Genomic DNA, 15,107 nt, shown 5'->3' on the forward strand with positions numbered 1-15,107 from the left:
GTCAATGGTCGTCTTTTCGACAACTGTCAAGTCAGCAGTCTTCCCCATGATTGTGTAGCCTACAGAACTAGACTGAGAGACCATTTAAAGGCTTTTGCAGGTGTTTTGATTTAATTAGCTGATTAGAGTGTGGCACCAGGGGTCTTCAATATTGAACATTTTCACAATATTCTAATTTTCTGAGATACTGAATTTGGGACTTTCATTAGTTGTCAGTTATAATCGTCAAAATTAAAGGAAATAAACATTTGAAATATATCAGTCTGTGTGTAATGAATGAATCTAATATACAAGCTTCACTTTTTGAATGGTATTACTGAAATAAATAAACTTTTTCATGATATTCTAATTTTATGACAGCACCTGTACATGTTCGTTGAGCATTTTCTCGGGGTACAAATGCTTTACCTTAAGAAGGCTACCCTTTTAATTAAAGTCAGGATATGTAATGTTTTTGATATATGGGTTGAAAATGTCTTTGAAAATGTGGAAGAGGAAATAGCAAATACTTGCATCTAAATTCATTAATTGGTTTCCTATTTAGATGTTGAAAAATATAGTCCCTTCTTATCGGACCAGGATAGCTTTTCTGCACAAGACAATTTCTTATAAACTTAATTGGAACACTTCTTGTCATATATCAAGTTATTGACTATTTTTTTTGGCTCGCAATCGCCTAAATGAGTCGTCAGGAATTTGATTACTGTTAAATACTGTTATGGCTGTATGTCACAAAGTAACACATTTGCATAATGTCCGCCCATGGCTCTTCACCCAGTTGATATCCCTGGCCCAAAACTGGCCCACACACTGAAACCGACTCAAACAATTTCCTCTGGCCCAGATGCGGCCCACGCCCTATAAAATGACTCTTATTTGTTGACGTGTCCCAGATCTGGCCTGCACACTGTAGAGTAGTGACTTCTATTATTTTATGTGGCCCAGATCTGGCCCAGACACTTTAAGCCAGATCCGGCTGAGACTCGGCTTGGTCCCCGGGCCAAATGTGGCCCAGAAACTGCTAAATGTAATTCAGCAGTGAAAAAGAAACAACCATTTAAAAGCATTAAAAAGGCTTAAATTATAAAATTACCAAATACTTTAATATAAATATATATATTAACAATGAACAAATGCACTACAGTATAAACATGAACACTTTTTAAACCACAAAGTAACAAGTAAATTATATTTACTGTATATTATATAAAAAGCATTATGTGTCATAATTCAGTTCAGTTCTTATCAAATGGCGTCAGTGCAGTCAAGTCAATAATATTGCTGAATATCAACCCCCGGACAAGGTTTAAGCCTAGTCCCAGACTAAAGTGTAAATCTGAGCTGTTTTAACTGAAAGAAACTTGCACTGACTGATCTTAAAATATATACCAGTGCCTTTGTTTTGTCTCAAGATGCACACCAGTAATGTTTTTTTTCTAAGGCATGTTAATAAAAATTACTTAAATTTCCTAATTGAACAATGGCCTGATCCTGGTTTAGTCTAAACCCTGTCTGTGAAACCGGACCTAAGTGTCTTCAACTAAGCAAGACAAAAGGCAACAGTGACAAGGAACCCAAACAAGACCAAACTCAGTCAGGAAACCATGTTCTCCTCTGGCCAAACGAATGAATGTGGTGTGATTATTCCAGGCTGCATCACAATTCAGATTGTGGAATGATATCATTCAGAATATTTCATACAACATCTTCTGCTTGAAGAAACATCATGCCAGCAGGTGAAGCTGGTAAAAAGAGTCTGTGCAGAGGGCTTGTCTGGTTCTCGAAGTCTTTGCTGAGGATCTGTGCTGGGGCCATCAATGAGGTCTTCACAGAGCTCTGTCATCTAGTTGACATGGTCTCCGCTGACATTCAGGGATGTGTTGTGGTTGATCCTGGGTGCAGGTCCACCGTCTGGTCTGGATACCGGCTGAATCAGCTGATTACTGTAACCTAGGGATAAGGGTGAGACAGTATATAAGCGACTAATATAGATGTCATTCTTCTTATAAATGAACAAATACATTAGATATAATGGGAAGTGTTGTTGCTTACCCTAATTGGTGCAGCATAAAGATCCTTTCAGGGATTTGGTTACACTTTATTTTGAGAGTTCACATGCTTCTAACTATAAGTAACTTTGTAACTGCGTCAACTACATGTCAACTAATTCTCATTCATTTGCAACTACATATCTACTAGCTCTCAAGAGTACACTGTTAGGTTAGGTTTAGGGTTGGTAGAATAATTTGACATATACTTGCAAAGTTTCTCATAGCCAGTGTGTTGTATGTTGTGGACCCATCGAAATAAAGTGCTAGCAGATAAGCAGACAGTCTACTAATACTCTAATGACTGCTAGTTGACATGTAGTTGCAAAGTTACTTACTGTTAGTAGAATGTGTAAAGTAGACTATCGAAATAAAGTGTTACCAGGGATTTGACAGTTAAAGTTTTTTTTTTTAAGCAATCAGAAATCTGAGGGGGCCGGACATGTAAATGAGGGGGCCTAGGCCCCCCCAGGCCCCCTCGTGGCTATGCCACTGGTGTATGGAAGGTTAAAGAGATGGGACTTTTAAACTCACAGAGTGTGTCTGCCTCCTGAAGTCCGTCCTTTTGATCTGCCAGCTGGAGCCACCTATAGTCTCCTTGACCTCCATTTCAGCAGCATTAGCTTGAAAGTTTTTCCAAATTGCAGCCTTGAAATATATGTATAAATATATATTGTAGTAAGGTATTATTAAATCTTAAGCATTACAGTTTTTTTACAGTCATTAGGACCAGACCCAGAATTCGCACCTCATATGTTTGATGAGTGTTCATGCATAAGTTTAGAATTTCTGTAAAAAAAAGAAAAAAGATTTCAGATTGCTGCTTACATATATAAAGTGTTCAGATTAAACTTTTAAATTTGATTGCTCATAATAATCCCCACCACAGTAAAATAAGTATGGCATATATACGGCATCATACGGCATATATATACGCTTCAAAATGTTTAATTCACTCTAAAAATTGAACCTGTTCTAGTGCAGCAGACAGATTAGGCCTCCATTCAAGAACAAAAGATGATGCACTTATATTTATGCCTTTCTCTTACGAATCTATAGTGTTTTTCTGTGTCAGAGCTTCCCACACGGCAGTGTTACCACAAAACTAAACCAACTCGGGCCGAAGGTAGATAGGAGTGCAGACCTGCCGTGCGTACAATAGCTTTCAGCCAAGATCGGCCCATAGAGAAAAAGCCGTCTGTCAGCCAGAAGTGTTTTGTTGAGTCGGCGCCGCTCTGGACCATTCTCTTCTCACCGATGTTGAGACTGAGCCGACAGTGCCGCATTGCAGCCAGAATTGGCCTGAGTGTGCTTGCTATCTGGGTTCAAACACTGTTGAGTCTATACTCGGCGTGTTGACACATACAGTTTATAGACTCAATCTATACTCACAGTGTGTTTCACATACAATTTGGCAACTCTACATCTGACATTATCAGATCCAAAACACCAGACACCATCATGTCTTCAGAACCGAGAGAGGTGCTTGTGGATGTTTATGTCAATGGCGTCTTCTACTGCACTGACAGTTTCTGGGCATCAGATGACCAAGATGTGGAGTCAGAGATCACCAGTGCCATCTATGACCATTTCAGTTGCTATAAACCAGAGAACATACATGTGCAGCTGGAAGAAGTTTTCTGTGAGGAAAAAGATGTGCAGATGGAAGAAATCTCCTGTAAGGAGACAGATGTGCAGCTGGATGAAGTCTCCTGTAAGGAGAAAGATGTGCAGCTGGAGGCTGACGTCAACGATGCCATCTCAGAGTCGGTGTCACTGGTGTCTGAAGAACTGACCGATCCAGTGGAGCCTTCCGCAGAAGTGCAGGGAAGCATCAGTGAGATCGATCAGGAAGGCATGGATGTTTCTTCTGAAACTTCTGAGGAATACATCCCAACAGGTAAATGTCAACTTGAGCAGTTGAAATCCAACATTGCAATGAGGTGCAAATAAAAATGTCGGACGAAATGTGAATATTTCAGGAAAATTTTTCTGGAAAAATAAGTCCATTGTGAGCATAGCTCACACAGAATTGTTTATGGCTCGATATGTTTTCGGTACAGCAGGGTTAAAAACAAAATAAAATACTGTAGTTCACATTACTGCTGAAAAACACTTTTTGTGCTGCAGTTTGTGTCTTTGTATTGTGGCTTGCCTACAACACACAGAGATGGTTTGAACATGGGCATGTACGTCTTACTAGCTGCCAAATTCATCCGCAAGGCCCTGAGGAACCCAGAAAGTAAGATCCTTTATCAAGTGTTCTGCAGTGACCAATTTTTAGAAAATGAGCTTTTTGGACCATCTTTGTTTTTTATTTCCACAGATAAGGTGTTAATTCACTGCTGTGATGGTGTCAGCTACTCCCCTACACTTTTTCTGGTATATCTGATGATCCACCGTGACATGATGGTGGAGGAATCCATCGATTGCGTCACATCAAGCCCTCCATGTGCTTCCTGACGCAGCTGATGTCCCTCAATGCTGAACTTGTGGAGCAGCGAAAACAACAGCTACAGGGCAACCAGGCAGCAATGTGCCGCTAAAAACACAGAGCACAGACTATTTAATAAATACTAACACTTAAACTATTTGCACATGAATTTGAATAAAATTTTGCGAAGCATTGTTTTTGGTGTTCCTGATTTCTACTTTGGTATGTGTCTGATTTGGTCTTGCATTTATATGAATTCCCTGGATGCTTGTTTATTCTCAGTATATACAGTCAAAATACAACATGACTACCATTAAGGATGCATTTCTGCCAACTGTAAATATATTTAAAAAAAAAGTGAGAATATAATGGAGGATATCACTTAAGACTATTTTATGACTACTTTAATACTTGACAAGTATGATTTAAATTTAGTTAAACTGGTCATTTATTTGATCATTAACCCAGATTATTAATAAAATAAGGCACAATAATGAATAATATTTAAATATTATGTAAATATATAAACAAGTATTCTGTAAACTATGTAAAATCATAGCAATAAATATTTCCACTAATATTACTCATGCAATCATCACTTGATATTATTTTCAAGGCATCTTCTAACTCCTAATATGTTTCGGTCTCTTGTATAAAAAACACTATGATAACCATAATATGCCAAAATACTGTAGTTACAGAGTTTTTGCTTTTGTAAAACCATAATACATGTATGTGAACTGAGTGTTTATTGAGTGTTTACTATTGTCCTTTTGCATTACCAACACACTATTTTCCTATTTGATACTGTAAAGCGCCTTTGACTCAATCTGTATTGTTAAAAGTGCTATTTAAATAACTGTGACTTGACTTGACATGAACCCCTTCCAACAAAGTGCAAAAACTTTCAGAATTTTAGCTGGCCCCTCCCCTTTCACATTCAAATGTATATGTATCTGAATACATTAATGATATCAAACATAATACTTTATTTTATAAAAGTCTAAATATATATTCTTATTTTTTTTCTGCTAGGTAATATAATAACAAAATAGCATAAACCATTTATATCTAATTATTATTAGATATAAAAGGTGTATATATATATATATATAATGTTATTGCTGTTGTTTTTTTGTCATATAATTTTTATTGTTGCAAATTGCATTTTTACATTTTATACCACCTCACCCACCATATACGATCTTACTCAGCCCCAACAAAATTATGTTGTTATTCTTGTTTTTGTTTTTGAGGGTTGGTTGCAAAACCTCAAAGCCACGTAACTTCGTACGCATTGCTGACGTCGTTGACGTTGTTGACGCTACTTCCGCATTACCGGTAAACGAAAGCATGCTGTGAACACATTATTTGAGTTGTGTCCAGTTTTTCTCTTGTCAGTCGCTAATCAAAGATGTCTAAGCCGAAATTAATAGTGTTCGACCTCGGTAAGATTTCACACTTTTTAAAGTTGTACTTTAGAATAACGTTACAGATTTATAAAAAGGTAAATACACTTCCTCATGTATTTTCATACTGTATAGACCACAGAATATGTTTGGTGACATTGATACCAAATAACACGTTTACTGCAGTAACAATAACTGTACTAACTTGGCCAGATATTGTGTGTGTGTGTGTGTGTGTGTGTGGCAGAAATAGTATTATTTTATTCATTTATGGTATCCACAACTGACTGTTGACCACCTTTGACAGAAATGTAAAGATTGTCAAGGCTGTAATACTATCATTTATACTATAATTTTTTTTTTACATACTGATAAATAGTGATTAAATTACCACAATACCAATATATATATATTTTTTTATATAACGCTTATCGTCAAGACCGGTATATAATGACGCCCCTATTATATATAAATTCCACTTATATATTTTTTCCTCTCTTGGATTTAAACAGATTACACCCTCTGGCCATTCTGGGTCGACACCCACGTTAATCCACCGTTTCACATCGATGACAGGTTTGCCTTCATCAGCTATAGCGTTAATTCATAGTTTGTTCTCCCTTAACATACGTCAGAGATGTTTATCCTGAAGTTTTTGCTTTTTTGCTTGAACACACTGACTCATCTGCTTCTCCAGCGGCACGGTGAGGGATTCAAGATTTGCCACGGTTCCCATTTATCATGATACTAAAGAGATCCTGAGCTCACTGCATAGTCAGGGGTTCAAGATAGGCATTGCATCACGGTAAGATTGCGAATGATCGAATGAGCACACATCGACTAGATGATGTTCTAAATCATATATATATATAACAAAGCTGTGTTCTTTTTCTGTTTCTCAAAGATCCAGTGATCCGGAAGGAGCCAATCAGCTGCTGTCACTCTATAAACTTGACCAATACATTTCCTTCAAGGAGATCTACCCCGGTTCAAAGCTCACTCATTTTAAAAGGTACAGAAAGGACTTTTGAATTTGACTAGTAATCAGTAAACCCCTAGTAGCCACATAAAACACTCTAGCAACCACAATGCAATACTAAAAAAACAATGTGAACATATGAGTAACTCTATAGTGCAACCAACGTAACATTCTAGCACCATTCCCAGTTTCTTTAGAATATGTAAAACTGTAATTAGAACATGTATAATACCGGTCAAAATTTGGATTAATAATTTTTTTTTCTTTTTTTGTCAATTTTGAAAAATAAATGAATATGTTTATTCTACAAGGACACTTTCAATTGATCAAAAGTGACAGTAAAGACTAATAATGTTACAGATCATGTTCTTTCTATTCATCAATAAATCCTGAAAAAACAATTAGCATAGTTTCCATAAAAATATTACTTATTAATCATCAGCTTCACATCAAATGAATTATATTTTAACATGTATTCAAACAGTTATTTTAAATTACAATATTTCACAATAATACTGTACTTTTTAATCAAATAAATGTAGCCGTGTAGAGTATAAAAATCTTTCAGAAACACAGTTTAGTGTGTAATTTCACAGTTCTGGTCTAAATCAAAGTGGCATAATAGTGTGTGCGTCTGTGTTTGCATGCGGCGTCTCGCTCACATGTGTGCGTGTCTACAGTACCTCAGACCGTCTGACTGTTGTTCTGTCTCCAGGCTGAAAGCTGACAGTGGCGTCCAGTTTTCTGACATGATGTTCTTTGATGATGAGGATAGGAACATCTTGGAGGTTGGCAGGCTGGGTAAGTCTGCTTACTCTCCTCCGCAAACCTTTATAGCTGCTTCAGGGATCAGGAACTGTACGGTGGAAGTTGGAGACTGTCCGTCCGGTTGAATCAGCTGCTGTTTCCTGCTCTTTTAGGTGTTGACTGTGTGATGGTTCGTAATGCCATCACCTTGGATCTAGTCAAGAAAGCACTTGAGCAGTTCAGCAAGAAGCAGTGAAGGCATCTGGTCCTGTGGAGATGCAGCTGCTGCAAATGAAGAAGAACCCTTTTTTCTTTGGTAAAAAAACTGACATGTATAGAGGACTAGGAGTGTCATGTTTAGTGCTTGTTTCTGTGCAATCAACCGTTTTTAACTTGACTACAATGGAAAAATAGTTTTATATTTACAAAACATGGCTTTTATTTTTTTGTTGGCCTCTTTTTAAAATGTAATTTTTTCTCTTATTTGTCTCTAATTGAGTTCATTTCTCCACACAAAAATACAATATTTTTATATATAAAAGTAAAAATTCTAGATTTAATTGATAGCTTTTAGAGTACTGAAATATTTGTCCATTTATACTATTCAAAGTTTTTTTTTAATACTTTTATTCAGCAAGAAAGCATTAAATTGATCATGCGTGTCAATAAAATGTTACAAAAAAATTATATTTCAAATAAGTTCTTGCAGGTATTATGATTTATTTTTTTCAGCATAGAATCCTCAAATATCAGTTTCCATAAAAGCATTAAGCAGCTGAACTGTTGATGATAATCAGAAATGTTTCTTGAGAACCAAATCAGCATATTAGAGTGAATTCTGAAGGATCGTGATACTGAAGACTGGAGGAATGATGCTGAAAATACAGCTTTACATGACAGGAATAAATTGCATTTTAAAATATATTCTAATAAAAAACAGTGATTTTAAATTGTAATATTATATTACAATATTGATGTTTACACGATATTGATGTTCACTGTATTTTTAACCAAATAAATTCAGCCTCAGTGAGGATAAACAACTTATTTAAAAAATAAAAAAATTATAAATGTAGGCTATTTATCTTCCAAGGTTTGAAAAAAAAAAAAAACAATGTTCATTAACTAAAGCTATAAAAAAAAAAAAAAAAAACATTTCTTGAAACTATTTTTAAAACATTTCATTTCAGCAACTATTAAAAAGGTAGCCTAATTCAAAATGACAAAAGCACAACGAACAAAATGACTAAAACTGTAACTAAAATTAAAACGCAAACAGAAAATATTACGAAAAACTATAACAGTATATCACTCCTAAAACAGTTTGACTTCAACTATGAAGTAGTGAAGCGTGCTCTTCTGAGGAATCAGCCCATTATAATTCTATCCTCCTCACAGTGGTCTTGAGGTAGTCTGGGAGAAAACAAATGTTAATTAAAGTCCTTCATGAAGGTTTCATTTCTTCAGCGAGCACACAAACAGCCAGAGGACATCATCTCAGAGCAGGTGACAGCAGGATCTCTCATAATCCTCATAACTCGTGTCATTAGCGCAGCTACATTTCCAGCTCTTTAAATAAGAGATTGCTAACGGCTACAGGGACCAGGTGGCCTTCAGCGCTATCAAATGTGAATTACATATAGCAGACGACGCTGTCTTGAAAAAAAACTTTATCTGTGGCGGTTTGTGTGTTTTGCTGAATAATTTAGCGCTAGCGGGCAGCATCGCTAAAGGTCTAAAAGCCCGCTGGCCTCCTTTCCTTCTAATGTAATGTTATTCCAGCTCACGGTATTAATGGCGGCGTGCCTTTGCCTTCTAGATCCCGGCTTTCTTCTGAACAAGTGATTCTGTGTCTCGCTGACAACCTGTTTAGATAAAAGCAGAAAGTGCTGCACACATCATACAGTTCAAGAGACAGACGGAGAGATGCACTTGATCTGGATCTCTCATCCTGAGGTCTAAAGCCTAAAGCGCGCTTCTACCTCGCTTTCTTCTCTTTCGTTGGCGTCTCGCATAGAAAGCAAAGTGACAGTGCAATAAAAGCGCATTCTCCCTCTGAACATCACAGTGGTTTGGTGTCAGCTCGAGATGCTAACGTTTTCTGTAGTTTGGAAGTTTGTGGCGTGCCTGCCCCTGCTAGATCTTAAAAGGATTTTAATAATTCACGCCGGCTGAAAAATTGATGCAGTGGATTATAATTACGCACTAGCCAACACTGTATCATATATTTAAAGCTTTCAATGAAACACTAAAGAAAAAAAAAATAGCGTTTGTGTATGATGAACATTTAAAAACGAGTTTGATATGAGCCATTATATTAATAATAATAATAATGGTTAATTTTAATGGATTTTGTTCTTAATGCTCAACATAACAGGCAACATAACTGATACATATTTATGATTTTTTTTTTTTTTTTTTTTTAATTCAACACATGCATGGACCTTAACAATTTACTTTTTATAGTAGGTATTTAGTTTGGGGGGGGGGGAAACAAAAATATATATATATATATATATAGTTTTATATACAAAATCAGCATATTTGTAGCGATAGATGCATTGTATGGGTCAAAAGTATTGATTTTTCTTTTTAAATGCCAAAAATCATTAGGATATTAAGTAAAGATCATGTTCCATGAAGATATTTTGTACATTTCCTACTGTACATATATGAAAACTTAATTTTTGATTAGTAATACGCATGGCTAAGAACTTAATTTGATACGATTTTTTCAATATTTAGATTTTTTTTGCACCCTCAGATTCCAGATTTTCAAATAGTTGCATCTCTGCCAGATATTGTCCTATCCTAACAAACCATTGCTTGTTTATTCAGATTTCAGATGATGTATAAATCTCAATTTCGAAAAACTGACCCTTATGACTGGTTTTCTGCTCCAGGGTCACAAATGGTGCATTTTGTCCTTTTGAGAGCTTGACAGATCACTGCAAACTTCCATTTATTGGAATAGAGAATATTTCATTTGTGCTTCACCGAAGAAAGTCAGTCATATGTACATAGGTCCACATTTACCAAAGTTCACTGTACACCATTTATTGAACATCAGATGACGGTCAGTTTGACAAGAGATCGTACAACACATTGGAAATTCTCTGGATCTTCCAGCTGTGGTTTTACAGTAGGATTGAATTCAACATTTACATAAACGGATTCAGATTTACATAATCTTTCAGGTCCAAAAGGTTTGTCAGTTCTCCAATGATATTTACATCTGTACATGAGAACGTATACAGGACAAAAAAAACGATAGAAAACAGGATCACATTCAGTTCAGATGTTCACTGTCTCAAAGTTTCAGTTGCATAGGTCTTCCATAAAAACAAAAAGGGTTAAAGAATTGAAGCGGTTCAGGAGGTCTAAACCAAGCTATGCATCCTGACTAGTGAAGAGAGGAAAACCGATCTAAAAATGGATAGAAGTAAGCCATGCACAAATCATCTTTATGCATCGCCGTGTGTATGGTTGCAGCGACCTGGTAAAAACCAGCCTTTTATCGAACCGTTTTAAACAGTTTAGCTTCCTCGCTGTCAAAATCCGTGTGAGAGAGCGTTGCCTTATTAATACACAAGCATCAATATGAGTTTGTCAGCGATTGTACATATTTCATGAGACCTATTTTTCTGAAATCAATATTTCAGAAATGAGATGTTTCATAACTTTGGCTTGTCATGACGAGGTGAATTATTAACTTAGGTGTAACGGGAGAACGCTGAAAGAGACGACTAAGACACGTGCTGCTAATATGTGTGTGCGGAACAAGATGTGCCCTATTTCGGTGGATTCCCCACCTTATATGCCATATTTAATGAGAAATCATGTCAAATCGCCACTTGCATATTACAGGTTGCGTAAACTGAAACATTTCTGTCATTTATTGAATTTTAAAAACACTGATGGATAATTCAGATAATTTTTTTTTTTTTATAATTTCTTACATTTTTCAACATCACTAAATAAATGATTTTAATAGAAGTAAAGAAATGGAGATTTAAAATGCTTTCATTGGGGAGAGAAACACATTTCCAGGTGTAATTCAGTTAACTCAAACTTAAAATTGAATAAAGTTTTCGGGAATTTAAATCAAATCAATTATGAAAAGAAAAACTGAACTAAAAAATAACAATTAAATATGTTTAAGTTTAGGTACTAAAATGACAAAAACTAAATCTGAAATAGAAATAAATGTAAATATTTATATGTATATATAAATACACATACATGTGTATATTTAAGAAAAAAATATATACATGTGTATGATGTATGATTTATAAATATGACATATTTCTTAAATATATACATGTATGTGTGTATTTATATATATATATATATACATAAATATATACAGTACACACATATATTATGCAAACAAACATTTTTGTACTTGCGATATATGCAATCACAAATAAAATTGGCAAAATGAATAAAAATGAAACTAAAATCAAATAAAAGCGGAAAACATAAACATGAAAATTCTATTAATTGATTTTTATTTATTTATTTAAATTAAAATAAATAATAATGAAATTAAATTCATTCTAGTGGTGAAATCATTTGATAAATAATCAGATATTGTTGATTAAATCAAGCAAGCAGACTGTAAGAAAGCCATGTCTGTCATCTTTTTCACATCCCGAGGCCATAAAAACTGATGATCTGATCACCATGTTAATCCTGGGTATAAAAGTCTGAGACCACACTGAAAATATGAGAAGTAAATGATTTAGATATAGATGACGTTTGTGTGTGTGGCTGGACGTCAAATGAACGAACGCCAGTGACTTACATAAGACTCTCTGCTCCTCTAAAAACACTGACATACTGGTTTTTGGCAGGTCCATATAAAATTCTCTTTGTCCAGATTGTGCTCATTGGCTCCTTTCAGCACTTATTGCTTTTGAAAGCTCACGATGTGACATCACATCCTCCCTCATTACTCCCATTTCCTCTTTAGTGCATTGCTTCCAATTCTTCTGTGTTTTCCTCCTTGGCCCGCTGTGTCTCGTTCAAATCATTTGTTTCATCCTCTTTTCTCGTTTCTGTCTCACTCTTGTCTTCTGTCTTGTTCAGTTCCTCTTCCAGATGTTCTTCTTTTAAACGCTCACCCTGGTGTTTTTCGTGATCCTCTTTTTCTTTCGCTCGTTCCCTGAAAATATCAAGCAACCTGTCGAACTTGGGTCCCCACTCGTCAAATCTGTGTTTCTGTCCCTCTGTATCTTTTTCGGCCTCGCTTTCGAGCGAACTGAGAGACGTGGCCTGTGAGCCGCCCCCCTCCAATCCGTACGTCTGCAGCGAGTCGTATGGTGGCTGCATGGGGTCAAAGGTCACCAGGGCTAGACGGTGCTGCAGGAAATCGCCCATACGGTTTGTCAACGAATCTGCACCTGCCTTTTCCGAGTTCACTTGGCCAACCTTCCCATTCCCCAAGCCCCACCCTCTTTCATATAGCCCCGCCCCTCCAGGGAGGGGCATCACTAGGTGTGGCACATAGTTCTGCCCGCCCACCCCGTACAAGCCCATTAGTCCAGCAGCTTCTGGGTAGAGAATTGTCGTCCCGGTCAAAGGTATCCCTCCGCCGGCCCTCAGCAAAGTACCTTCCATTGTTCTGAATGACATCTCCGTCGCGCTCAGGCTGGTGGAGCTCTCGCTGGTGCTGATGAGGGGAGCGTCCCCATTTTTGTCCAAAGCTGAGGCGGGGGTGGAGTCGTCTGTGGTGATGGTGGAAATGGAGGCCCGTGTGGTCAAGCAGTGAGGGGACACCTCGGGTTTATGGCTGACAGAAGTGTTGGAGGCCTCGGAGCAGGAACCGCTCTGACTGCAGCCCTTCACGAACAGAACCTGGTCTGAATGCACAGACTGAGAGAGAAAAGAGTGAAGAACATGATCAGGCCATTTAATAGGTCAATAGTTTCGGGTTGTTTTTGAAAAAATCTCTTATGCTCACCAAGGCAGCATTTATTTGATCAAAAATACAGTAAAAACAGTAATATTGTGAAATATTATTACAATTTTAAAGAACCGTTTTCTATTTGAATATATTTTCAAATGTTATTTATTCCTGTGATGCAAAGCTGAATTTTCAGCATCATTACTCCAGTCTTCAATGTCAAATGATCCTTCAGAAACCATTTTAATATGCTGATTTGATGCGTAAGAAACATTTCTTATTATTATCAATATTGAATATAATATTTTTTCAGGATTCTATGATATAAAGAAAATTAAAAAAATTACAGCCTTCAAATTTGAAATAGAAATATTTTGTAACATTATAAATGTATTTACTGTTACTTTTGATCAATTTATTGCATCCTTGATAAACAATGTATTAATCTGGGATCTCAGATTTAAAGACATTATAACATGAAGATTTAATCATTGAGATTATACGAAACTGACTCACTATTGGCCACTATTGAGCTCATTTGGTATAAATATTCATTTACATACTTTAGCAACAACAGTCTCTGTGATTTGGTGGAAATTAAGTTGAAATCACACTGATTTGTGGCTTCAAAAGAAGCACATCTCATCGCTAACAAACTTCAGATGTAGTGTTGTCAAATACGACTGCGATACTCAGTTGTCATAGTAGCTCTGTATAGCTAAGTTTATAAATTATAGAGGCAATAAATGGGATTTTCACTCCCAGAACCCATGCTGTTGTGCTCTATAGGATTGTAATATGATAAATAGTTTGTGGCAGGAAGGATACCTGATCCTGGCTGAGTGTGTGGCTCTCAGAGATGACCTCACTTCCTGTCTCACTTTCTTTTGGAAGGCTGTCGGTGGATCCATCTGCTCTTTTATGTTCTGATCCATCCCTGCTCTTGCCGATAGATACAGAACCGGATTCTAAAGGGCCACCGGCCTGGCCTTGGCTGCTGGGAAGAGCATACGCCAGTTTGGCGAGATCCAGCCTGGAGTTGAACGGGCCGAGCCTGTTTCTCGAAGCTGGAAGTGTCTGGATGCTGTAGCAGTACCGTCCATAGAGGGGTGCAGAGACGGGACGGTGCGGGTCCAAACCCAAACTCTGACTCCAACTGAAGGTTCTGATGCTGTCTAAATTATCCTGAGAATACCTGTTATAATAAAATAGAAATTAGGAAACTAAAATGGATGAATTAGTTTAATGGTTAAGTATAGAAGCCTATTTCAGCCACGTAAGAAAAAAAAAAAGATTATAAGTAAAAAAAAAAAAAAAAGTGACATAAAATGTAAAAATTATGAGAAAATTTCAATTTAGAATGTCATAATTTTGATATTACATAGTATGTCAAGATTTTGACTTAGTATCTCATAATTGCTCAAAATTGTGACTGTCTCATATTTTTCACTTATGTTATTACTTTTTGTCATAATGTTCACATCTATCTCATAATTATGACTTAACGCTGATTTGGTGCTTAAGAAACATTTATTATTATCAATGTCGAAAACAACTGTGCTGCTTAGTATTTTTTGTGGAA

The 15,107-nt window shown here is 36.4% G+C and overlaps 2 protein-coding genes across 3 annotated transcripts in view; one reads left to right on the forward strand and one right to left on the reverse strand.

Moving 5' to 3' along the window:
- Nucleotides 1-5,793: 5,793 nt before the first annotated feature.
- Nucleotides 5,794-14,803, forward strand: mdp1 (magnesium dependent phosphatase 1). 2 transcript variants are annotated; one of them, XR_013783294.1, is made up of 7 exons: nt 5,815-5,930; nt 6,404-6,467; nt 6,589-6,696; nt 6,796-6,903; nt 7,586-7,671; nt 7,791-7,933; nt 14,479-14,803. XR_013783294.1 is itself a non-coding variant. In XM_079400274.1 (6 exons), exons 1-6 carry the CDS (start codon nt 5,897-5,899, stop codon nt 7,871-7,873), a joined length of 483 nt encoding a protein of 160 aa, XP_079256400.1. In that variant the 5' UTR covers nt 5,794-5,896; the 3' UTR covers nt 7,874-8,564. The 2 variants fall into 2 exon arrangements, 1 of the variants encoding a protein (XP_079256400.1); XM_079400274.1 differs by lacking the exon at nt 14,479-14,803 and having other exon boundaries at nt 5,794-5,930; nt 7,791-8,564.
- LOC306859385 (uncharacterized protein) overlaps nt 12,589-15,107 on the reverse strand; it is a gene marked incomplete at both ends in the record, with an annotated part of 53,340 nt that continues 50,821 nt past the window's right edge. Inside the window, 2 exons of the mRNA XM_079400399.1 lie at nt 12,589-13,494; nt 14,354-14,720. Of these exons, the coding sequence (XP_079256525.1) occupies nt 12,589-13,494; nt 14,354-14,720 (1,273 nt within the window). The remainder of the gene's footprint in view (nt 13,495-14,353; nt 14,721-15,107) is intronic.

This window comes from Barbus barbus (genome assembly GCF_936440315.1).
Source record: "Barbus barbus genome assembly, chromosome: 40".
Lineage (NCBI taxonomy): Eukaryota > Metazoa > Chordata > Actinopteri > Cypriniformes > Cyprinidae > Barbus > Barbus barbus.

Excerpts from the sequence above, each read along its gene's own strand:
- mdp1 (XM_079400274.1), top strand. The coding sequence starts at position 5,897 with ATGTCTAAGCCGAAATTAATAGTGTTCGACCTCG. Across the intron at positions 6,468-6,588 it reads CCGTTTCACATCGATGACAG|CGGCACGGTGAGGGATTCAA; the intron begins GTTTGCCTTCAT and ends CTGCTTCTCCAG. Across the intron at positions 7,672-7,790 it reads CTTGGAGGTTGGCAGGCTGG|GTGTTGACTGTGTGATGGTT; the intron begins GTAAGTCTGCTT and ends CTGCTCTTTTAG.